At 44.4% G+C, this 25,177-nt stretch overlaps 1 protein-coding gene and 1 pseudogene across 7 annotated transcripts in view; both read left to right on the top strand.

Moving 5' to 3' along the window:
• The window catches only part of LOC139228715 (zinc finger and BTB domain-containing protein 7A-like), a 177,443-nt gene that overhangs the window by 146,484 nt on the left and 5,782 nt on the right, over positions 1 to 25,177 (top strand). For all 7 annotated transcript variants that reach the window (XM_070859992.1, XM_070859990.1, XM_070859986.1 and 4 more), the window contains one exon: positions 16,316 to 17,470. In XM_070859992.1, the coding sequence (XP_070716093.1) occupies positions 16,326 to 17,470 (1,145 nt within the window). In that variant the 5' untranslated portion in view covers positions 16,316 to 16,325. The remainder of the gene's footprint in view (positions 1 to 16,315; positions 17,471 to 25,177) is intronic.
• Positions 9,586 to 10,865, top strand: LOC139229233 (isocitrate dehydrogenase [NADP], mitochondrial pseudogene; annotated as a pseudogene).

Genomic DNA, 25,177 nt, shown 5'->3' with positions numbered 1-25,177 from the left:
GGAGTTCCACTTCATTTAACCTAGTTGGAGCCAGGTGTGGTTGAAGATGATGAGAGGGAAGGAGAGAGCTGGCCTTATGAAATGTCAGTGCAACCAGGCCAAATGAAATAAAAACTGAAAATGCTGGAAATACTCAGCAGGTCAGGCAGCATTTGTGGAAAGAGAGAAACAGAGTTAACGTTTCAGATCGATGACTCTTCATCAGAACAAAAGCAAATAGCCAGTTTCAGCAATGTCCATGTCACTGGGTCAGAATCCTCCCTACCTAACTAGTGTGGCAGCACCCTCACAATTCAGACTGCAGCGGCTCACCATCTTATCGATGGAGACTAGGGATGGGCTATGAATGCTGGCCTTGCTCACAGTGCCCATATCCCAAGAATGATTTTTTTTTGAAAGTCTACAAGAAACTCTGTGGCGGAGAACTTTGGGAATCATGGGTCCAAACTTTCAATCCAGTGTCTCGTGGGCATAGGCCCTACAGTACAAACTCTCTCTCATTTGGCAGTCTTTCACAGGATGGCTGACGTGACAAATGACACAACTGATGCAGTAGGAGATATCCTAAGGTTGGAACCGAGATATGATTTTGGAGAAGAGAGAGCTTTACTCTGCCTCTGACTCTGCGGAACCTTACCTGGGGAAGTGCTTGATGTTGACATTGGGTGCCTGAATTGGTGTACACAGAAAAAAAATTAAGAGAGGCTACCATAGTCTATCCGGGATAACTGGGCAGTGATCAGGAATGAGAGCTCCAGCTCCATTTTTGTTTCACCTTGTGCCCAGTGACAATAAAGCCAATTATAGCTCCTGGACTGATGTCCAAGCTGGGATCACTTAATCCAACCACAGACCAGAGTTTGAATAGGTGGGAGTTCAGTACCACCCAGGCAAAACCTTTTTACCCACGGGACAGTCATGAGCGTCACCTACCTGTTTCCTGCACAGACAGTCCCTTGGTCACCTTGAGAATCACTGGGCTCTGTTTGATAAAATGCGCACATTAGTGAAACAGGCTGAAATACATTGGACTCTGATGGAGGATGGAAACTGTTTTATTGCCCTAGACTCCTGTCCCCTAGCCTGCACATTCTGGTTACCAAGGTAATGCAGGGCAAAGTCAACAACTGCAATACTATACTATAGAAATAAAGTATGAAAACTAGAATCTGGATTGGGAAATAAATAACTAAGACTTGGGATAGCTGTAAAAATATAATTATCTTTTAGCGGGCATTGCATTTTTTTTTTTAAATCCTCTTGAAGAAGCATTGCTTCAGAGCGATCTCCCAATCTTGTTGGTCCAATGATTTTGAAAGCCGATCTCCTGTAAACTCATTGTTGTTCTTGTAATGACAGTGATTGTATTTAATTCAGAAGCTCCTCCTGGTTGTGGGAGCCACCATTTTGTGTACAATAACAACTTGAATCTTTAACGTAATAATAAGTATCGAGTTGCTTCACAGGAGACTGCAGCTGCCAGGCAGTGATAGAAGAGTTAGGAGTGATGACCAATAGCAGTCAGGAACATAGGTTTTGAGGTGACTTTGGGAACTAGCACGATGGAATAAGGCCAAGATGGCTGAAGGCTCTGCCACAACCAATGGCGAGGGACTGCTGCATGGGAGGCCAGAGGTAGAGGACAACCAGCATGGCCTGAGACCTAGAGAAGTTGCAGAGGTACCATGAGGTGAGGAAGTAGCAACCTTCGGGATATTCCATATCGTGTTGGTACTGCACTATTTGAGAATAGTATTCCAGCTACTTCCAACTTGTCAAAGGTCCACAGTACAAAACTACCTATAATTAGGCCTGCTCGCCAGTGATAACACTTTCGTCTCCAAGTTAGAAGGCTATTGGTTCAAGGTCCACTTTAGAGACTTGATCACATATCTAGGTTGACACTTCAGTGCAGTACTGAGTCTTGCACTGTTGGAGGTACTGTCCTTTGGATGAGCTGTTAAACTGAGGCCCTGTCTACCCTCCTCAGGTGGACGTAAACGATCCAACGGCACTATTCAAAGAAGAGCAGGGAAGTTCTGTGTTCCGACCAACATTTATCCCTCAAAACACCACCAAACGCAGATTATCTGGTTACTTATCTCATTGCAGTTGTGGGGATCTTACCGTAGACAAATTGGCTGCAATGTTCCCCTACATTACAACAGGGACTACACTTCAGAAGTAACTTTTTGGCTGTAAAGCACTTTGGACATCCTTACAGAAGTGCAACTTATTTCTTTACTTCGTTATCAAGTTGCCAGGCATGCAGAGAAGCCAGAAAGCTGATGGGTGTGAGCAATGAAAAGATTGATCGTTTGAGGTTAGGGTTCGGGATACATTGTTGGGACAGACAGAGGTTGGGGTTCAGGGTGCATTGCTGGGGCAGATTACTTTTACAATGTATGTAACAACAAAAGGTTACATCACGTGCCATATTTGACCTGAAGGTCTTTGCTGCTAACACAGGACGCAGGCATTCTGCAAACATCGTCCATTCCCCACTAATGATACCTATCAGTCAACTCCCATGGCATTGAAATATTGCCATTCATTTCTGAATCTGTTGTGAGCCCTTTGATGATGTGATGTGACACCGGACAAAAGGATGAATTTTACGTCTGGAGCCATTGGTATTTAGGGATTAACAAGGTGGTTGAGTTGCGATACGGATGTTCGTCCCAATTCAGCCAAGATAGACATTGCCCCATGAGGACAAAAATGAATCTCAAGAATTAGAAATGAGAAGGAAAAAAACCTTCAGGTGCTGGAAATCTGAAATAAAAGCAGAACATGTTGAAAATCCACAAGGTCTGTCAGTGTCTGAACAGGAAAAATAAAAGTTAATGCTTTGGGCCTAGATCCTCTGTCAGAACTTTGGGACATGCCCAAAACATTAACTTTTATCTTTTCACAGACCTGCTGCATATTTCCAAAATTTTATGGTTTATTGCATTCAAGTAAATTTCACTGGTGCATGTATAACTGCAGTTCTGAACGAAATTGATTTTTTTTCCCTTTTGGGGTCCAAAAGAACTGGTCTCACCCGTGGGGCAGAATGTGCCTGGAGTCGGCCATGATCTCTGACATTGCAGACAATTATTTTCCTGAGACCCGTGCTCCAGTCTCGTGCGAGTAATGGTCATTTTGCCAATATCCTGTTGAACTGTACCCCAGCGAGAGTAAGGGTACGGGGTGGGGAATTTTTTTTTTTAAACACAGAACTGCCAACTCTCTGGGTTTCATCCTGTGATTTTAATCGATCTCTTGTGTGCAGTACAGTAACGCTCAAGTTATTTGCTGGTCCCCTCGCCCCACCTGTACCCAGGCCTGTGGGGTTTTGTGCTTCTGATGTTGACGGGCCCACCCCAGTGCAGAACCTCTCTGGGTACGCTCTACAGCTAAATCTGAAGCAAAACAAACACCTCTCCTATATGTTCGGTTATGCCACTCAACTGACAATCATTTCTTTGCTTGATTTATTGAACCGATAGATAGATACAGCAGTTGACACTTCAATTGGTTAAGCTTTTGTATGTTCCACACCTGGGCATTTCTGATTGTGCAACACTGCCCTTAGGCAATCTCCAAACTTGACTCATCAGAGTATATGATGCAGCTTATATGGTCTTTGATCTTTAAAGTATAAATGGCGTTGGTGAGAAGAGTCCTGAGGTAAATTAAAGGAGTGACAGAAAGGCCTCGGCTTTTTTTTTGATAAGTCTGGTGTGTTTGCTTGACTCAGTGGGTAATTCTCCTGCCTCTATCTGCCTGAATACATGAGGGGTAGGGGAGTAGAAATGACATGGGTTGTGTGTTCAAGCCTCAGTTCATGACTTGAGGGTGTAAGCTATAACTTCAGCTCTGTGACGCATTCTGTATTGTTCATGTGTGTCATTAACTAGAGGCCAACACTGTCTGTTCTGATGATTCACAAAGACTTCAAAGATCCCACGGCACTAATCAACAAGGATCAGCAAATCCATCACTATCTGGGAGGAGGAGTGTGAAATATTAGATGAAATAAACCTAGTGAGAGAGGAGGTATTAAGGGGTTTAGCAGCTTTGAAAGTGGATAAGTCCTCAGACCCAGATGAAATGCATCCCAGGCTGTTAAGCGAAGCAAAAAAGGAAATAGCAGAGGCGCTGACCATCATTTTTCAATCCTCTCTGGGGAGCTTCAGGTGTGGTGCCGGAGGACTGCTAATGTGGTACCTTTGTTTATGAAGGTAGAAAGGGATAGACCAAGTAATTACAGGCCAGTCAGCCTAACCTCGGTGGTGGGAAAATTATTGGAAAAAATTCTGAAGGACAGGATAAATCTTCTTTTAGAAAGACACTGATCAATCAAGGACAGTCAGCACGGATTTGTTAAGGGAAGGTTGTATCTGACTAACTTGATTGAATTTTTTGAGGCGGTAAAAAGGAGGGTCGATGAGGGTAGTGTGTTTTGATGTAGTATGTGGATTTTAGCAAGGCTTTTGATGAGGTCCCACATGGCAGACTGGTCACCAAAGTTAAAACATCAATGATCCAGGGCAAAGTGGCAAGTTGGATCCAAAATTGGCTCAAAGGCAGGAAGCAAAGGGTAATGGTTGATGGGTGTTTGTGTGACTGGAAGGCTGTTCCCAGTGGGGTTCCGCAGGGCTCAGTACTAGGTCCCTTGCTTTTTGTGGTATACATCAATGATCGAGACTTGAATATAGGGGGTATGATTAAGAAATTTGCAGATGATACCAAAATCGGCAGTGAGGTTGATAATGAAGAAAGCTGTGGACTGCAGGAAGATATCAATCAACTGGTCAGGTGGGCAAAACAGTGAAAAATGGAATTCAGTCCGGAGAAGTGTGAGGTAATGCATTTGGGGAGGGCTTACAGGAAAGGGAATACACAATAAATGGTAGGATACTGAGAAATGTGGAGGAACAAACGGACCTGGGAGTGCATGTCCACAGATTCCTGAAGGTAGCAGGTCAGGTAGATAAGGTGGTTAAGAAGACATACGGAATGCTTGCCTTTATTAGCCAAGGCATAGAATACAAGAGCAGGTGGGTTATGCTTGAACTGTGGGGGAAAAAAACACTAGTTAGTCCACAGCTGGAGTACTGCGTGCAGTTTTGGTCACCACATTACAGAAAAGATGTAATTGCACTGGAGAGGGTACAAAGGAGATTTACGAGGATGTTGCCGGGAGTGGAGAATCTTTGTTGTGAGGACAGATTGGATAGGTTGGGTTTGTTTCCCTTGGAACAGAAGAGGCTGAGGGGAGACCTTATTTAGGTATATAAAATTGAGGGGTCCAGATAGAGTGGATAGAAAGGGCCTATTTCCCTTAGCAGAGGGGTCAACAACCAGGGGGCATAATTGGTAGAAGGTTTAGAGGGGATTTGAGGGGAAATTTCTTCACCGAGAGAGTTGTGGGGGTCTGGAGCTCACTGCCAGAAAGGGTGGTAGAGGCAGAAACCCTCACCGCATTTTAAAAAGTACTTGGATGTGCACTTGAAGTGCCGTAATCTGCAGGGTTACAGACCTAGAGCTGGAAAGTGGGATTAGGCTGGATAGCCTCTTGGCCTGCATGGACACGATGGGCCGAAATGGCCTCCTTTCATGCTGTAAAATTCTATGATTCTATGAATAGGGCCTCAAGACCTTTTTGCCCATGTGATCAGGTAGATGGGGCCTAGGTTTAACATTTCATCTGAAAGATGTGTGTCAGCCATTCAGCTGACCAAAATTAGAAGCGACACTCTGTACTGAAAGCAAAAATAAACTTGTTTGCAATTGTTGGGTATCCAAGAATTCCTCGGCTGAAGAAATGTTGGCTGATCTTCTCCATTTGTCGTAGCTCTGAATCATTACTTCTGAAATTCTCGGTTTAATGCCACGATATCGTGGGGAGGGCTGTGCGATGTGGAATTTACAGCTGTAATGTAACTGAACATTGTCAAAAGTACGAATTAGCTAGATTACTTCATGCATCATGGATTGCATCCAGACACCGGTTATTATAAACCTATTGCAACAAAAGAGGCTCAGTGGCCCCTCCCTCCTCACTCCCGTGTCCTTGAATTGATTGGGGAGCTTGCGTTCTAATTGGTTATTTTGCAAGGTGCTGTGGCCTCTATACCAGTGACTGCAGCTTTAAAGCTTGCTTAGGTTCAGTGCTGCAGCTAATGCGTGGCCTACAGTTCCAGCCATGTGAAATTCTAATCCCAATTGCTCAGTAACCAGCATCTGACAGTCATATTCCCAAATCATTGATAACATTGGATGACTTGGCCAGAGTTAGAAATGCTGTTTGATGTTATCTTCTTTTCAAAATGTATAAGCCCTGATTTTAACCTCAACCAGTGCGGAGCGTGGGGCGGGGGTTAGTTAAAATGGCAGCAATGTTTATTCGCTGTCTTTTCACTGACCCCCACGCCATTTTAACAGGCGTGATTTGGACAGCATGTGAGGCCCTCAGCACAAGCTGGCGAGGGTTTCATTGAGATGCCTAAATCATGGTGTGATATCATTCAGACCCTGAAGCTCTTTTTACTTTGTATCGAGTGTTCGATATCTGGTGCTAGCCTAGGCCAGAACACGGGCACCAATGAACAGGACTGGGCCGAGGTGATCAGTGGCTTTTATTTTTTAAATTTTTTTTGTGGCCAGGAGGAGCTGCCGCGACCGCTTCCTCCCTCCTCTCACCCCCCACTTCCCGGACCTGTTCCCACGGGTACCCGGAGGCAGCTCACTGGCACTCCTGCCTCCTCTCCCGACCCTGCCCACTGGCCTCCACATCATTCCTGCTGAGTCCGGGTGGGAACCAGGCCTGAGAGTTAAAATGGCCGAGGCGTGACGTGAGCGAGTTGGAGCAAGCCTGCCCCCACGCTGACCCCTCAACCCGGTTTAATATTGTGGCTATAGAATGATGTTGCTCAGGTCTTAAGCGCTTCTTTCATGTGCTTAAGCTAAAGTAATTATTATGCGTTATGTTTGCCCTTTAATTAGAGAACTTACATTTTTTCATCTCTATTCTGTACTTCAGTTCAAATAACCTAATGCTAAACTTGCCTTGCATTCCTGGGTAAATAAGAGGGAAACATTATCCTGGTTTCCCATTCCCAATTGCTATTCAAAGACCCTTGCGGAAAGAAGCGTGGACTGTGGGCAAGGACAACCCTGAGCTAGGCCATGATGCCCCACTCCCTCCCCTACTCCACGGTTAAATAGGCTGCCAAGACTCGCAGTCTGGGCTAATATACAAAGAATGGGCAAAGTGCCAGAGGGTTAGTGACACCCACGAAACTGTAGAGCAGGTCATTACTTTCAGGAGCAGCGGGAGAGAAAATTGAGGGAAAAGTTATTACTGAAGCAGGTATATTTTGGTAAATGAAGAGATGGGTGAGTGTGTGTGGTTCCCATGTTTGAGTCTGGACCTATGAAAGGACAAGCAAGCTCCTAAGCCAACCCTGAACCGCAATCACTTTGCATGCCCATGCTTTTGAATGAACCCTAATCCATGTCAGCTCTAGACCTAATCTCTCTGACATCTTCCTTCCTTCCCTCCACAACTCCAACATATGCAGAATGCAGCTGTCTATATCCTGTCCCACTCGCTCATCTCTCCCATTCCTGTTGGCTAACAATGTCTCCTTGTCCCTCAAGGTTTAAATTTAAACTCCTGACCCTGGTCTTCAGTTTTGTCTGTAGCCTTGCCCTGCCCTATCACTGCAGTCTCCTCCAGCCTTGTAGCCCCCACACGCTGGCCTTTTGTGCACCGTCCCCTCCACCCCCCTGGTCACCCCACCATTGGTGGCACAGCTTTGAGCTGCCTCGGGGGTCCTACTCCTTGAATTCCCTCCCTAAATCGCTTTGTCTCTCCACTTCTCTCTCTCTTTCTCTCTTAGAAAAACCTTTTTTTTTAAAAAAACCTTCTCTTCAACCGAACCTTCCATCACCTCTTCTCCCATGCATTTGTAAAAGAAAGAGAGACTTGCATTTATATAGCACCTTTCATGACCTTGGGACATCCCAAAGTGCTTTACAGCACTTTTGAAGTGTAGTTACTGTTAGAATGTAAGAAATGTGACAGCCAATTTGCAAATAGCAAGCTCCCAGAAACAGCAATGTAATAATGACCAAATAATCTGTTTTAGTGATGTTGGTTGAGGGATAAATATTGGCCAGAACACCGGGGAGAACTCTCTTGCTTCTCTTCAAATAGCGCCATGGGATTTTTTACTTCCACCCAAGAGGTCAGACGGGGACTCTGTTTAATATCTCATCCGAAAGACAGCACCTCCAACAGTAGCACTCCCTCAGCACTGCACTGCAGTGTTTGTGTAGATTAAATGGTCAAATCCTTGGAGTGGGACTTGACCTCAACATCATCATCATAGGCAGTCCCTCAAAATTGAGGAAGACTTGCTTCCACCCTGAGTTCTAAGGTGACTGTACAGTCCAATATGGGAATTACAGTCTCTGTCACAGATTGGACAGACAGTTGTTGAAGGAAAGGGTGGTTGGGGATTCTGGTTTGCCACATGCTCCTTCCGTTGCCTGCGCTTTGTTTTCTGCATGCTCTTGGCGATGAGACGCGAGGTGCTCAACGCCCTCCCGGATGCTCTTCCTCCACTTAGGGCAGTGTTTGGCCAGGGATTCCCAGGTGTCGATGGGAGGTTGCACTTTATCAAGGAGGCTTTGAGAGTGTTCTTGAAACATTTCCTCTGCCCACCTGGGACTCGCTTGCCGTGTAGGAGTTCCGAGTCATGCGCTTGCTTTGGAAGTCTTGTGTCGGGCATGCGGACAATGTGGCCTGGTTGAGTGTGGTCAGTATTTTGATGCTGGGGATGTTGGCCTGATCGAGAACACTGACTTTGGTGCGTCTATCCTCCCAGGGGTTTTGTAGGATCTTGCGGAGAAGTCGTTGGTGGTATTTCTCCAGCGACTTGAGGTGTCTACTGTACATGGTCCACGTCTATGAGCCATACATAAGGGTGGGTATCACTACTGCCCTGTAGACGATAAGCATGGTGCCAGATTTGAGGGCCTGATCCTCGAATTCTCTTCCTCAAGCGACCGAAGGCTGCGCTGACGCATTGGAGACAGTGTTGGACCTCGTCGTCGATGCAACCTTCTGACTCGGGCAAGAGTGCTACCCACTGAGCCACGGTTGACGTTTGAAGCATTTTTGTATTATTAAGGGTGCTATATAAATATATTAGTTGGCAATGATGCTAATAACTAGAATTTATATAATGCTTCTCATGTAAAAGAAAACATATGAATCGTTAACAAAGCAGAAAGGTGGATACCGAACCGATCAGGAAGAAAATATATGGGGCAAGTCTAAAGGTGCAGCAAAGCAAGATTTTTAGGTGATTTATTTCTTTGAAGTGGTCGAAAGCAAGATAATTTTGCAAGAGAATCCCAGAGGACAAGCGTGGAGCCTCTGACTGGATTGGGAAACGAGTATTAAGGAGGTCAGAGTGGAAGAGTGTGCAATTAGGGATGTCTGGCTGGCAAATAGTCTCAATACTGTACCAAAGATGAGAGACAAATATAATAGCCCATCGCTAGAAATAAAACTTCAAGTATTTTGATCTGGGTTTGCCGTATCGAGATGCCACTAGTGATCAGGTTACTATTGACTCTGCACTTGCAACCCAGAAGTATCATGTTGCAGTCAAGTGTGCCACAATCACTCCTGATGAGGACAGAGTAATAGATTTTAAACTGAAGAAAATGTGGAAGAGTCCAAATGGTACCATCAGAAACATCTTGGGTGGTACAGTCTTCCGTGAGCCAATTATCTGCAACAATATCCCTCGACTTGTTCCTGGTGATCTAAACCTATTACCATTGGCAGATATGCACATGGTGACCAGTACAAAGCTACAGACTTTGTGATGGACAAACCTGGAAAATTCAAGCTAGTCTTCACTCCAAAGGATGCCAGTGCTGTCAAGGAGTGGGAGATGTATGACTTTCCTGGAGGTGGTGTCGGAATGGCATGGTCTCATCAGTGTTGTACATCAATGGCTTTGCACACAGCTGCTTTCAGTATGCCCTGCAGAAGAAGTGGCCACTCTACATGAGCACAAAGAATACTATTCTAAAGGCCTATGTTGGACGTTTCAAAGACATCTTTGAGGAGGTTTTTCAGCAGAAGTACAAAGGGGACTTTGAGAAGGCTGGTATCTGGTATGAGCATCGTGTCATTGATGACATGGTTGCTCAAGTGCCGAAGTCCTCTGGTGGTTTTGTTTGGGCCTGCAAGAACTATGATGGTGACGTGCAATCTGATATTCTGGCTCCAGGATTTGGCTCTCTTGGCTTGATGACTTCTGTTTTGGTTTGTCCCGATGGAAAGACGATTGAAGCAGAGGCGGCCCATGGCACCGTCACGCGCTACTACCGAGAGCACCAGAAGGGCAATCCTACTAGCACTAACCCTATTGCCAGTACTTTTGCTTGGACTTGAGGCCTTGAACACCGTGGAAAGCTGGATGGCAATCAACAACTCATCAGGTTTGCCCAGATACTGGAAAAGATTTGTGTTGAAACGGTTGAGTGGCGTCATGACTAAGGATCTGGCTGGCTGTATCCATGGCCTCAGTCATGTCCGATTTAACGAGCACTATGTGAACACTACTGACTTCCTGGATGCCATAAAGAACAACTTGGAAAAAGCCCTAGGCAAGAAGTAGATGGTTTAAAAGATCCATGTTACCTCATTTTTAACTTAAGACTAAAGGTCACAACAAACAGAAGGAAAAAGCCAGTCATTAACGTATTTTTTTAAGTTTAAATTTATTATGGATAAGATTTCCCAGTGTTGTCTGGGAGGACATTGTACAGAAAATTTGTTGGACCCTTGTGGGTTTTGTATTGTGAAATATTTCATTTTAAAATCTAATATATTTGTCACTAGGAATGAAGTTGGCATTAATTAACAAGAAGCAATAAAAACCTTTTAAATGTGGGGGGGGAAAAAAGCGAGTAGGCCATTTAGGACTGAGATGAGGAGAAACTTCTTCACTCTGAGAGCAGAGAGTTGTTGATGCCAGTTCACTGGATATATTCAAGAGGGAGTTAGATATGGCCCTTACAGTTAAGGGGATCAAGGGGTATGGAGAGAAAGCAGGAAAGGGGTACTGAAGGAATGATCAGCCATGATCTGATTGAATGGCGGTGCAGGCTTGAAGGGCCGAGTGGCTTACTCCTGCACCTATTTTCTATGTTTCTATATTTCTATGCCAGCATCCTTCACATAATGCAAGAGTAAGCCCAGTGACTACTGAAATTGGGGTTTCTCCTGTCATCTAGTTGGAACATGTTTCATTCAAAGACCTTGCAAGGCAGATCTCAAATCATGGCCTAGCCCTTTGTCTGACACCTCCATCAGCCCTACAAGCCTCCGAGATCGCTGCATTCCACCAACTTTGGCCTCTTGTGCAACCCTGACTTCCTTCGCCCCACCATTGGTGGCCGTGTCTTCAGCCGCCTAGGCCCCAAGCTCTGGAATTTGCTGCCTTAGCCTCTCCCCCTCTCCAACTCTATCTTCTCTTTTAAGATGATGCTTAAAACCTACCTCTTTGACCAAGCTTTCGGTCATCTGCCCCAACGTTTCCTGCTTTGGTGTCAATTGCTCTCTCATTACGCTTATGTGAAGCACCTTGAGATGCTTTAGTGTGGTAAAGGTGCTATATAAATGCAATTTGTCATTGATGTAATCTAATTAGCTCAGATGTGCCCTAGTCTATTTGTTCCATTTAGTTATTAGAACTTATGCTTTCTTTTAAAACACCGTGAGGTGCAGTGAAAGTTGCCTGGCAGCCGCATCAGTACAATGCTGGACTCTTGGAGTGTGGAACTTGAAACCTAGGCATTGATTAAGATTCACACGAGATTCTATGAAGGGATCAGTCAGAAGAGCTTTAGCAGTAGCAGAGTCCCTTATCAAATCATTCCAATATGGGAACTATTTCAGATTGTGAAACGGTAATTAATGGTGTTTGGTAATGTTTACATACATATGTGTAAGACTTGCCACCAGGGCGTGCACTTGTGGGAGACCCAGAGGTCACGTGCACACCCTGGGCAAGCAGGTATAAAAGGCAGTCTACCATGCTGCTTCTTCCCTCTGGTGTTACATTAAAGAGACCAAGATCACAACAGTTTGAGCTTACGATATACAGGTTTGTGGAGTTATTCTGAACATAACAAATGGCACGAAACATGGTAGGAATGGCCAAAGTCAGGAATTCACTAGAACAAAATGCCTGCTCTGCAACTAATCAATCAACCGAATAGATCATGTGATAATTGATTTCAGCTAGATGGAACAGTGTAGGAACAGAGAGAATCATTCAGCCCACCCAATATGTTCCGTCGTTGAAGCTGCTGTTTCAGGGCCCAAACTGGACATTTTCTTCCATCTTCTCGCATGAGAACATCGGCTACATTTCCTTAATGCCAATGACCATCATATCTCTCAAATAATAAGCCTGCATATTATCTGCTGCTGAAACTTTCCCGGCCGGCCTCCCACCTTGCACTCTCCGTAAACTTGATCTCATCCAAAACTCCGCCCGTATCCTAACTCACACCAAGTCCCGTTCACCCATCACCCCTGTGCTCGCTGACTACATTGGCTCCCGGTTAGGCAATCCCTCAATTTTTAAAATTCTCATCCTTGTTTTCAAATCTCTGTGGCCTCTCCCCTCCCTATGTCTGTAACCTCTTCCAGCCCTACAACCCTCCGAGATCCTTGCGCTACTCCAATTCTGACCTCTTGCACTTTCCTGATTTTCATCGCTCCACCATTGGCGGCCATTGCCTAGGCCCTAAGTTTTGGAATTCCCTCCCGAAATCTCTGTTCTTTAAGACGCTCCTTAAAACCTACTTCTTTGACCAAGCTCTTTTGGTCAACTGTCCTATAACGTTCCAGTGAAGTGCCTTGGGACATTTTGTTACATTATAGGCGCTAGATAAAGACCAAAGGATGAACTGCTCCTCAAATGTTTGACACTAGTAGGAAAATGGCAAATAAAGTGAAGGTGTATAGCTTTCAAAGGGCTGGTGTCGGCAAGGCAAAAGAGAAGATGAGCAGGCCCATCATTGTGCAGCCTACTCATTAGGCACCACCCTCCAACTCTTGGGGGTAAAAACCAGAGGGGGTGTGGGAACCGTTGGGAAATATCTGCCCACCTCCCAAAAGCAATTAAGCGAACTCCAGGAAATTCCCCATGATGCTTCGCTAGACATACTTAACAAATCACCTGCAGTATGTCCCAATAGCATTCGGAGCATAGGACAGTCCAGGACTGGAAAAGATTGCTCATCGAAGGTGAGTGACCTGATCATCAGTATAATGATGAGAAGTCGTACCTGGCATCATCTAAATATGAAAAATATTGTTGAAGATTTGCACTTCCTGTCCACAAACCTTGCCTCCTATGGTCACTATTTTTGGTCATATTTGGAGAACATGAAAAAATGGCAGACAGGTGGTAGATAAGTGTTTAGTGGTATATTTTGGTCGGAAGAAAGAGGAAAGGCAATATAAACTAAATGATACAATTTTAAAGGGGTGCAGGAACAGACAGACCTGGGGTATATGCACACAAATCTTTCAAAGTGGAAGGACAAATTGAGAAGGTTGTCAAAAAAGCATATGGGACATTTGGCTTTATTAGTGGAAGCATAGAGTACAAAAGCAAGGGAGTTATGCTAAACCTTTAGAAAACACTGGTTAAGCCCCAGCTGGAGTAGTGTTCAATTCTGGGCACCACACTTTAGGAATGATATCCAGGTCTTGGAGAGGGTGTAGAAGGGTAGAATGGTACCAGAAATGAGGGACTTCAGTTATGGGGGGGAAGCTGAGGTGGTTCTCCTCGGGGCAGAGGTTAAGAGGAGATTTGATCGAGTTGTTCAAATTCATGAATGGTTTTGATCGTTAGAAAAAGGAGAAATAGTTTCCAGTGGCAAAAGGGTCAGTAACCCAAGGACACAGATTTAAGGTGATTGGCAAAATAACCAGAGACGACATAAGATTTTATTTTTTGCACAGCCTGAAAGGACGGTGGAAGCAAATTCAATAGTAACTCTCCAAAGCGAATTGGAAGGGAAAACAATTGCAGGGCTATGTGCAATGAGTGGGGGAGTGGGACTAGTTGTGATCTCTACCAAAGGCACGTGACCTCCTGTGCTGCATCATTCTATAATATGTACCTGTCAACACTTCTTGTAAATGGGTACATCGGCATTTCCCATTCAATGTTTCTCTGTCAACAGTCATAAAGAAAAGAAAGGCTTGCAATTATTCGCACCTTTCATGACCACCGGACATGTCAACGCGCTTTACAGCCAATGAAGTACTTTTGGAGTGTCGTCACTGTTGTAATGTGGGAAACGCGGAGCCAATTTTCGCTCAGCAAGCTCCCACAAACAGCAATGTGACAATGACCAGATAATCTGTTTGTTATGTTGGTTGAGGGATAAATATTGGCCAGGACACCGGGGTTAACTCCCCTGCTCTTCTTCGAAATAGTGCCATGGGATCTTTTACGTCCACTTGGGAGAGCAGGCGGGGCCTCGATTTAACGTCCCATCTGAAAGACGGCACCTCCAACAGTGCAGCACTCCCTCAGTACTGCACTGCAAATGTCAGCCTAGATTTACGTGCTCCAGGCCCTGGAGTGAGACTTGATCCCACAACCTTCTGTCTCCGAGGAGTGTGCATAACCACTGAGCCACAGCTGACACTCATGGTGCAGTTGTGTGCTCTGACCGTTAGGTGGCTCTGTGGAGCAAGTTTCTGATGCAACTCTGGCACTATTATGTAACGAAAAAGAATTTGTATACATCAACTCGCAGTAGAAAGTGCCACAAGTCATTTACTACCTCGCTGTGGCAGCTTTGCAACTTGGTGCAACCTGTTCAACTGAGTTTCAAAAATCTCATTTAAAAACTACTTCATACAAAAACATTGTCTGATTTGAGACCAGAGCCAACTAATTGAGATAGTTAAAGTGATACATGTTGCATGTTAAGTAGCAGCAAAGGACAGTACTTCAATTGCTGATCCATTTTAAGGTCATGCAGTAAAAGGTTTAGAGCAGAATTCCAGTTGATCAACAACCTGTAGATGAATCGACTGACTGCAACACAGGTTCTTCTGCATCAGAAAGACTATTTCAGTCAACACAGAACTCGTAAGCATCACAGTCTAACTCTGTGTAACTGAAGTTTATCATTAATTGAAAGGCATTTTTGAGGGACGGGGATGGTTGAGAAGACAACGAATGAATTGTTTCCATCCCCTGCAGAAAGACACCAGAACGAATGGTTCAGGTCAAAGATAGCTTAAAGTTTTGAATTCCTTTAATGACTTGCTTCCTTAAGGTGTGTGTGTTAATTTGTTTTGAGGTATGTGTTACCTTGGTGCTGTTAGCTGCTCTGTTAAAGGGAATTGTTCTGAAACTAGTCACTCCCCAGTATCGAGTACGGTAGCAGTTTGGGAGTCTGTTAAGGTCATTTCAAGGAGACTGGCTCAGAGGACTTAAAGGAGCACTGAAACGTGCAATGCATTGGCAGTCCGAGTTTTTCTAAATCAAGCTCCTCTCTTTGCACTCAAAATCTGGGCAAACAAACTCTGTTTAATTGAGAGAAATTCCTTTTAGATGCTTCCACGTAAGCTATTCAAACACTAGTTATTGAAAACTGTTTCAACCTGCTGCTTTAGCTGGTGTCATTTCTACAAGCTTGGGCTCTTCTAAACCCTTTTGTGAAATTTTGTGACAGCAATGAAATTCCAGGACTGCACATTGAGTTCAGCCATGGCTCAGTTGGTCACACTCCAGCCTTAGTCAGAAGGTTGTTGCGTCGTAATCTAGGCCGACACACCAGTGGAGTTCTGGGTGAGTGCTGCTCTGTCGGAGGTGCTTCCTTTTGTATGAAACGTTAAACTGAGGCCCTGTCTGCCCCTTCGGTGGACCTAAAAGATTGAAGAAGAGCAGGGGAGTTCTCCCTGGTGTCCCTGAATCAACGTCATTTTTTAAAAAAAAACACATTATCTGGTCATGATCTCAATACTTTGTGGGAGCTTGCTATGCTCAAATTGGCTGCCACCTTTCCTACTTTACAATAGTGACTGCACTTCAAAAGTACCTCATTGACTGTAAAGCGCGTTGGGAATTCCTACGGTGGTGTAAGGTGCTATGGAAATGCAAGCCCTTTTTATTACTATGTTATCTGTTGGTGTTTTTAACATTGCATGTGACCACAATTATGCCGCTAAATCCTTATTTTTTTTCCCTTCCAGACTTTTGTCCATGAAAATGGCCAATGGAGTAGATGGCCCTATAGGTATCCCATTCCCAGATCACAGCAGTGAAATTCTCAGTCATCTTAATGAGCAGAGGAACTATGGTTATCTCTGTGATGTTATCATCATAGTGGACGGTCAGGAATTTCGGACCCATCGATCTGTCCTTGCAGCCTGCAGTCAGTACTTCAAAAAGCTCTTCACATTGGGAGCCATCGTGGACCAACAGAATATTTACGAAATAGACTTTGTCACGGCAGAAGCACTCTCGGCACTGTTGGAGTTTGCGTACACAGCAACACTGACTATAAGCACTTCGAATGTAAATGAGATTTTAAATGCGGCAAGACTACTGGAGATCCAATGTGTGAGCAGCGTCTGCCATGATCTCCTTGTATCAAATGCCCTGGCCAGCAAGGAGATGGCAGATTATGTAGATCAAATTGATCAGCAAAATCTCCTTCGAGCAAAAGAATATCTAGAGTACTTCCAAAGCAGTCCGGCCAATGGACACATTGACAGCCAATGGGCAGGTCTTGAACTGAAAGACCATCCAAGAGTGCACTTTAAAAATGGAGTTAGTGAAGAGCTGGCAGAGAAGGCACAAGGGGTCTATCCAGAAATGGCGGCAAATGATCAGCCAACGCAAACCATGGACAGATCCATTCTATGGATCAAGAGGGAGGATGTCCCTGGCCCTCCGTTTTCCCCCTCACAGAATGGAGACTATAGTGACTTCCATCTCCACGAAGGAGAAGGGCTTCTGGAACCCCAAGAGCTGGCAATGCATCCAAACTTCACCCCAACCCAAGAGATAAAACCGGAGCTAAACAAAGACGACGAAGAACCCATTTCCTCCAGGGCCTTCCTCGAGCAGATTATAAACTCAGTTGACGAGACATACGACAAGAACTTGGTGAAAGAGGAGAATGATCTTGATTCATACTTGAATTTTTTCAATCCTTCCCTCGAGGGCGAAGGCTACTCTTCCTGGTCCAAAAAGGGCGAGAAGAAAGTGCGAGCAAAGGCATTCCAGAAGTGTCCAATCTGTGAGAAGGTGATTCAGGGAGCAGGAAAACTGCCTCGTCACATCAGGACTCACACGGGAGAAAAACCATATGAGTGTAACATCTGTAGTGTCCGCTTCACAAGGTAGGTCATCCTATTATTGTAAATATTAAGTATATTAACTCAGTGTTGTGTGTTCTTTCTCCATTTTCTCTCGTTTCCTCGTGACTTTTGGTAATCCAGAGCAGGAACCATGTCATATTTTCCTTCTCCCTGAACCAAACACTGAGACCAATTGCAGTACTTCACTGGCTGAGATTGTATGACTCAGCGCAGACTGAAATTGAGCCTGCACCCTGCCCACTGGCTGGATGAACTCACCGAGCTGTCGGGGAAGGGGCCAAGGCACACACTTCTCCAACACCAGCTGAGGACCTGGGAGTGTTGAAAAGCTACACAGATTGAATGAATGTATTTCAACCGCTGCCACCAGTTGGCACAAGGCTGTGTCTGCATTGGCCTCCAGTGTCTATTGGCAGAGCTCCAGTAAGATTCCGCATTACAGATTGAGACTGGGTGGCTCATGTCATCTCAATGTAAATACTATCACACCATTCTCAAATGCAGCCAAAATTAATATTTTAAACTTCCATGGCCTGTATCAATCACACTACTAGTTACCATTGGTGCAAATTCAGGATGAATTCCTCTCACAAACCAATATGGCAATATACAAAGCACAGCACTGTGAAGGAGAATCTTTGTAATGGCCATTCACTGGTTATCTGATGTGAACTTATTAATTTTTGTTATAAAGATCTGTTGCCTCCACTGACAGGACTCCACAGCAACACTGATAACAAAGTTTAACTACTAAAGCACAGATTAATACATGGTTTAAAACAAATCTACTCGGGGCAGAATGAACAGTGGAAATGATACAGGACTGTGTTGTTGGAGTGGGTATCTAGAGTAGTATGTTGGTTTGGGTGATTGTTCTTGTGTTTCTTGGTGTACTTAGTTTTAAAAAATAAAGTGTGTACGTCACACCTGAGACTAGTATGTTGAAACAATAACTCGCTGTGGTGCAGATGCTATTCCCTCGAGGTTTCAGATCTGCATCGAGGTGCAACTTGTACACTGGATTTTACAGCAGCTGTTTTAATATAAACAGGTCCACTTGATTTTCTACTGATCTCACAGGCGGGGAATGGAACGTTTTAGATCGTTGGCACTCAAATGTCTGGATTGTGACATAAACCCATTGAAATATTACTACTCTCAATTGCCTTGTGTCTTTGAGTGCTAATTAACTCGGTCTGCCTTTAAGTCATAAGTGTGTGAAGCAGGTGGGAGGGGAATAAAAGAACCATTCTCAAGAAAAGTGGGGGTTAGCAGTGATGCTGGCAAGTTTTTATTGACATCTTATTGCTTCAGTCGTTCCTTTATAGCCCAGTTGCCTCCTGTAGTATTTTGAATCATTAATATGCAGTAAAAATTTGTCACCAGCACTGAGGAAACAGGGCAGGCAAGAGAAGAAACCAAGATAATTACCACCTGCGTCTACTCTCCATCTAATGTTACTTTGATATCCGCCACCTCTGTATCACTAGATCAAAAAAAAGGATCAGGAAGGCCTTTTGGCCCATTATAACATTATAACCTAACCAGAAAGACCCTCTACTCCTCTTCAATTTCACCTCCACTGCTCTCTTCCATACATGCTCATTCCATACATGAAGCAAAGCTTCAGACATCAGCCCTAAATTTGCCTTTTACTAGTTTGAACGAATGCCCCATTGATATTCCAGATTTACCTTTTCCACACCATTTATTGTCTTGTATACCTATAAGACCAGCTTTCAGTCTCTTCCTTTAAAAGTTGAATCACTTGACACAACGGTCCAGCCTCGTGACTCTTCGCTGAACTGCCTCATGACTTGAATGCCTCCTTTGTGTCTCGCAACTAAACCAAACACAGTTTTCAGTACCAGGCACAGTAATCCACCCCGACACTCCAGGGCAGTACTGAGGGAGTGGTGTTGCATTGTCGGAGGTTCCCTCTTTTAAACCGAGGCCTTGTCTGCTTTTTTAGGTGGATATAAAAGATCCCATGGCACTATTTGAAGAGAAGCAGGATAGATGATCTGGTATCCTGGCCAAAGTTTATCTCTCAACCAACATTGTTAAAATAGATTGTCTGGTCATTTATTTTATTGCTATTTCTTCCTGAGTGCAAATTGGCTGCTACGTTTTTCTACACTACAACAACAACTTGCATTTATAAAACATTGTAAAACATCCCAAGGAGCTTCACAGGAGCATTATAAAACAAAATATTACACAGAGCCACATGTGAAATTAGGGCAGATGACCAAAAGCTTGGTTTAAAAAAAGGTAGGTTTTAAGGAGCACCTTAAAGGAGGAAAGAGAGGCGAAGAGGTTTAAGGAGGGAATTCCAGAGCTTTGGGCCTCGGCAGCTGTCCGCATGGCCACCAATGGTGGAGTAGTTATAATCAGGGAGGCCAGAATTAGAGGAGCGCAGGTAACTCTGAGGGTTGTGGGGCTGGAGGAGATTACACGGAGGGGGCGAGGCCATGGTGGATTTGAAAGTGATGATGAGCATTTTAAAATCGAGGCGTTGCCAGTTCGGAGCCAATGTAGGTCAGCGAGCACGGGTGATGGGTGAACGGGACTGGGTGCGAGTTAGGACACGGGTCAACGAGCACAGGGGTGATGGGTGAGCGAGATTTGATGCGAGTTAGTACACGGGCAGCAGAGTTTTGGATGAATTTAAATTTATGGAGGGTGGAAGATGGGAGTCCGGCCAGGAGTATGGTGGAATAGTCAAGTCAAAGGCATGGATGAGGGTTTCAGTAGCGGATGAGCTGAGGTAGCCGTAGAGGTGGAAATATGTGGTCAGAAGCTCATTTCATTTCAAAAGTCATTCATTGGCTGTCTGATGGTATAAAAGACGTTATGTAAATGCAAGTTTTTTTTTTAACTCTCGTGTTCTGGCTTGTACATTATACAGTTTGAGCATGACGACTTCTGCCTTGTACGCTACTGTTTTGGCTGTATAGTTTAGAATTCTACCTAATGTGCTGGTGGCTGCTCTACAATTGTTGAACATTGAGTCTGCCAAGACTCCAAGTCTCCTTCAATTTCATTCTAAGCTATTTCAAACCATTCATGGAATTCATATGTTCATGTTTTTTTCTCTGTGCAATACTTGACATTGAGCGATAAGGGGTTATGGGAAGTGGAGCTGAGTCCATGATCAGATCAACCATGATCTTATTAAATGGCGGAACAGGCTCAAGGGGCCAAATGGCTGACTCCTGATCCTAGTTCTTATGTTCTTGTGTTCATTTATCATTGTTCTGTACACAGTCATATTTTGTCCAACTCAATTATATTTCCTAAGCTGTCCCCCACTTTTAACTGCCCTCCAAGGTTGGTATCTTCAAATTTGATGAATTTGCATTGAGTTTCTGAGTCCAAATCATAAATTAGAATCAGTAGTTTTCCCAGTATTGGTCCTGAGGGACTACAATCAGCACTCTTTTTACTCCTCTTTCCCCCCGCCCCCCCCGCCCCGCCCCCTGCCCCCCCCCCCCCCACCACCATCACCTCCACCTCAGACACAACTGCTCTAACCAGTGGCCATTATTTTCTATCCTTCAGCCAATTTGTTAGTTCCAAGTTTTACCCCGAGTCCCTGCAGCTTTGAACTTGGCTACAGGAGCCATTAATGTGGAGCAGTGACAGTCTAAGGAGTCCATCTCGTAGGGCTTTCTACCAGTTAGGATAAATCTTCATTAATCAAGGACAGTCAGCATGGATTTGTTAAGGGAGGTCATGTCTGACTAACTTGAGGAGGGTTGATAAGGGTAGTGCGTTTGATGTAGTGTTTATGGATTTTAGCTAGGCTTTTGATAAAGTCCCATATGGCAAACTGGTCACGCAAGTAAAAGCCCATGGGATTCAGGGCAAAGTGGCAAGTTGGATCCAAAATTGGCTGAGAAGCAGGAAGCAAAGGGTAATGGTTGCTAGGTGTTTTTGTGACTGGAAGGCTGTTTCCAGTGGGGTGCTGCAGAGCTCAGTGCTAGGTCCCTTGCTTTTTGTGGTATATATCAATGATTTAGACTTGAGTATAGTGGGTATGATTAAGAAGTTTGCAGATGATACTAAAATTGGCTGTGTGGTTGATAATGAAGAAGAAAGCTGTAGACTGCAGGAAGATATCAATCAACTGGTCAGGTGGGCAGAAGAGTGGCAAATGGAATTTAATCCAGAGAAGTGTGAGGTAATGCATTTGGGGAGGGCTAACAAGGAAAGGGAATACACATTAAATGGTAGGACACTGAAGTGTAGAGAAACAAAGGGACCTTGGAGTGCATGGCCACAGATCCTTGAAGGTAGCAGGCCAGGTAGATAAGGTGGTTAAAAAGGCATAGATAAAGCCGAGGCATAGAATACAAGAATAGGCAGGTTATGCTTGAACTGTATAAAACACTAGTTCGGCCACAGCTAGAGTACTGCATGCAGTTCTCGTCACCACATTACAGGAAAGATGTGATTCCATTAGAGAGGATACAGAGGAGATTTACAAGAATGTTGCCTGGACTAGAGAATTTACCAATTCACATGGGAGAACATGAGCAACAAGGAAAGATTGGAGAGGCTGGGTTTGTTTTCCTTGGAACAGAGGAGGCTGAGGGGAGACCTCATTGAGTTGTATAAAATTGAGGGCCCTAGTGGATAAGACGGACCTATTTCCCTTAGCAGAGGGGTCAACAACCAGGGGGCATAGATTTGAAATAATTGGCCGTTTTTGAAGGTTTTGAGGGGATTTCTTCACCAAGAGGGTGGTGGGGGTCTGGAACTGACTGCCTGAAAGGGTGGTAGAGGCAGAAACCCTCACCACACTTAAAAAGTACCTGGATGTGCACTTGAAGTGCCGTAACCTGCAGGGCTACGGATCAAGAGCTGGAAAGTGGGATTAGGCTGGATAGCTCTTTGTCGGCCGGCGCGGACTCGAAGGGCCAAAATGGCCTCCTTCCATGCTGTAAATTTCCATGATTCTGTGATCCATTTGGATTGTCACTTGCTCAAAAAATAGAGGACGATGGTCAGAAGAATCTGCCCCTTCTGAATCCATGTTGACTCCTGTTAACTAACGATTATTCACATATAATCCTCAAGTTTACTCCTGGTGATCAATTCCATTATTTTCTATGATATTAAAATAAGCCATAAATCTGTTGAAGTTATTTGCTTCAACGCCAGTTATGAAAATGGGCAGCATATTGGCTTGTTTCTAGTCTGCAATGAGTCACAGTAAAGGTGCAATGAATCATAATGAGGTGTTCATCAAATCTCTTGTCACTAATACTGCCAAACAAATCTCTTTCCTTGTCTCCTTCAGTACCCTGGCATAAATACCATCTATCACTGCCGATTGTTTGCTTTGAATGTTTTTAGCTTCTTTAGGACTTCCACCTTATTTATATCAGCCAATCATTCTGTTTCGATTGTTGATGGAAGGGTATATTGCTCATGTTCTTCCATGTGAATACTCGGAGGGAATAATCACTCAGAATATCCACAACTTCAACTAATGGTTCTCACCTCTTCTCTGCCCTCTTATTTGAAAGTACTGAGCATATTTCTTACTCTTCTGTTGTGTGTCTGCAGCAATGCTTGTTTTTCCAGTTATCTCTCTGTCCTTCTAACCACCCTTTTTTGGCAAGTTCCTATGTTACCCCTGCTCCTCCTCCATTCTGCAGCCTGATTTGTAGAGGTGGTTCTTCATTCGGCTAACTATATATGCTTTAATGACAGTGCCCCAGGGACATAAACTCATTCTTATATGGAGCAACAGGTCCAACTCAAAAAAAACTATTTTTCAGATTTATTGCAGATTGCCCAGAGAACCAAATATGTGGGTTAAATCTGCTCCTGGACAACTGCAGTTTTTTAAAGGTTTTTTTTAAGTCAATGCAGTAGATATTGCCCCAGTTGGAGTTAGGGTGACCCAGCGATGCTCAACTATCAACTTCGAGACAAAAGAATTCAGTTTCAATAAGCTATTCACAATCTGGTTGATGGGGAGATTTTCGAGAGGGTTTCATCAGTCAAGGTCAGGTCATCTGGGAAAGGAAGCAAAATGGCCTATAGGGTGGATCCAATCACTCGAGCATGACCAGGTCAACACGCTGGATATCCTCCCTCTTGATGGATGCATGTTTGGGAGGGCTGATGATGAAGGGGAAAATAGGGAATGATGGAAGGAAAGAATAGAAATGACAGAAAAGGAAAATTACAAAGAAATGTGCTGTGTTTTAGATTTCAAAAAGCCACTTTTGACACTTGCTATTTTCCATGAAGTTTCTGACCTGAGGAAATCCCATTCTGAGGCATTATTACTGCTGTAGTTTCATTATGCCTGACAACAGTGGCAAGACAAGTTAACCTCTACACTTCGATCTGTGGCAGCCCTCGTGGCTCATCAAACCCATTTGGGACCTTCAAGTCCCACCCACATCACAGAAATAACTTGCATCATTCTAAATGCTTCAGGAACAGCCTCATTTCCTGGAGCTCTCACTAGGTCTTGGGTTTGATACATTCTGGGTTTTTAGGGCATTATTCGATTACAACGTTTCCATTCCACTTTGACCGTGGCTGTAACTTGCCAGAAGTTGGCTGAATTTCTTGGTGCTTGAGATTCTGTTCCAAGGTGCCTTTGTAGGCTTTGTTTTGGCCAAGGATAAGCATTTCTCCTCTTTAGCTCAGAGTACAGAAAGACCTGTTGTCTGCCATCCTTAACCAGCCCATTCCTTTGCACCTTCACCAGCATGGCCTTCACCTGGACAGGATGTCAGTGTTGGGGAAGTGGGTGATGTCCCTCATGGTTCTGTTCTGGACCCACTTCTGTTCACTGCATACATCTGGATATAGTGCGAGAAGGAGTGGTGTCCAAATTTGCGGATGATACTAAAATAGGAGGTATCCAATCCATAATTCTGAGGACCAAAGGGATATGGGAACGGGGCGGGGCAACTAGGGTGAAGACTACTGGTCATGTGGAGGATAAACTCCAACATAGACTGGTTGGGCTCAAGGGTCGGTTTCCCTGTTAGAATATTTATTAGCATGTCAGCCATGACTCAGTGTTTACCATTCTCGTCTCTGAATCAGAAGGTTGGGGTTCAAGTCCCACACCAGAGACTTGAGCACATAATCTATGCTGCGATTTTAGTGCAGTACTGAGGGAGTGCAGTACTCAGGTGCCCTCTTTCAGATGAAATGTTAAACCGAGGCCCTATCTGCCCGCTCAGGTGGGGGAAAAGAAGAATCGTGGCACTATTCAAAGAAGATATGGATTTCTCACCCGTGTCCTGATTTATCCCTCAACCACCATGATTATTAACAGATTATCTGGTTATTCTCTCATTGCTTGCTGTGCACAGTTTGGTTGCTGCGTTTCCTACATTGTACTTCAAAAGTACTTTGCCTGTCAAGTGCTTTGTGGCGTCCTGAGGTCGTGAAAGGCGCTATGGAAATGCAAGTTGTTTTCTTTCTTTTTAATTCTCTAATATCAGTGAGAACTAGATCCCAAAGAATTTCTTCCTTGGCCTGGGGCCTTCATAGTTTTCCTTCAGTACAGTACTGGTTATATACCCCTTTCGCTGCTCTTTGGTCCCACCGATGCTCCAGCCCAAGCTCCAAACGGCGACCTGGGTCCTGATGATGTCACCCACCTCAAAGCCATCGCACATTTGTGTCGGCTTGCGCAGTGGCTCCAGCTCTTTTTATAGCCCCGACTTGCAGTGGTGTTCTCTC

This window comes from Pristiophorus japonicus, chromosome 18 (assembly GCF_044704955.1).
Source record: "Pristiophorus japonicus isolate sPriJap1 chromosome 18, sPriJap1.hap1, whole genome shotgun sequence".
Taxonomy (NCBI): domain Eukaryota; kingdom Metazoa; phylum Chordata; class Chondrichthyes; family Pristiophoridae; genus Pristiophorus; species Pristiophorus japonicus.
The sequence above is the reverse complement of the archived record's forward strand: the minus strand, read 5'-3'. Positions and strand labels throughout refer to the sequence as shown.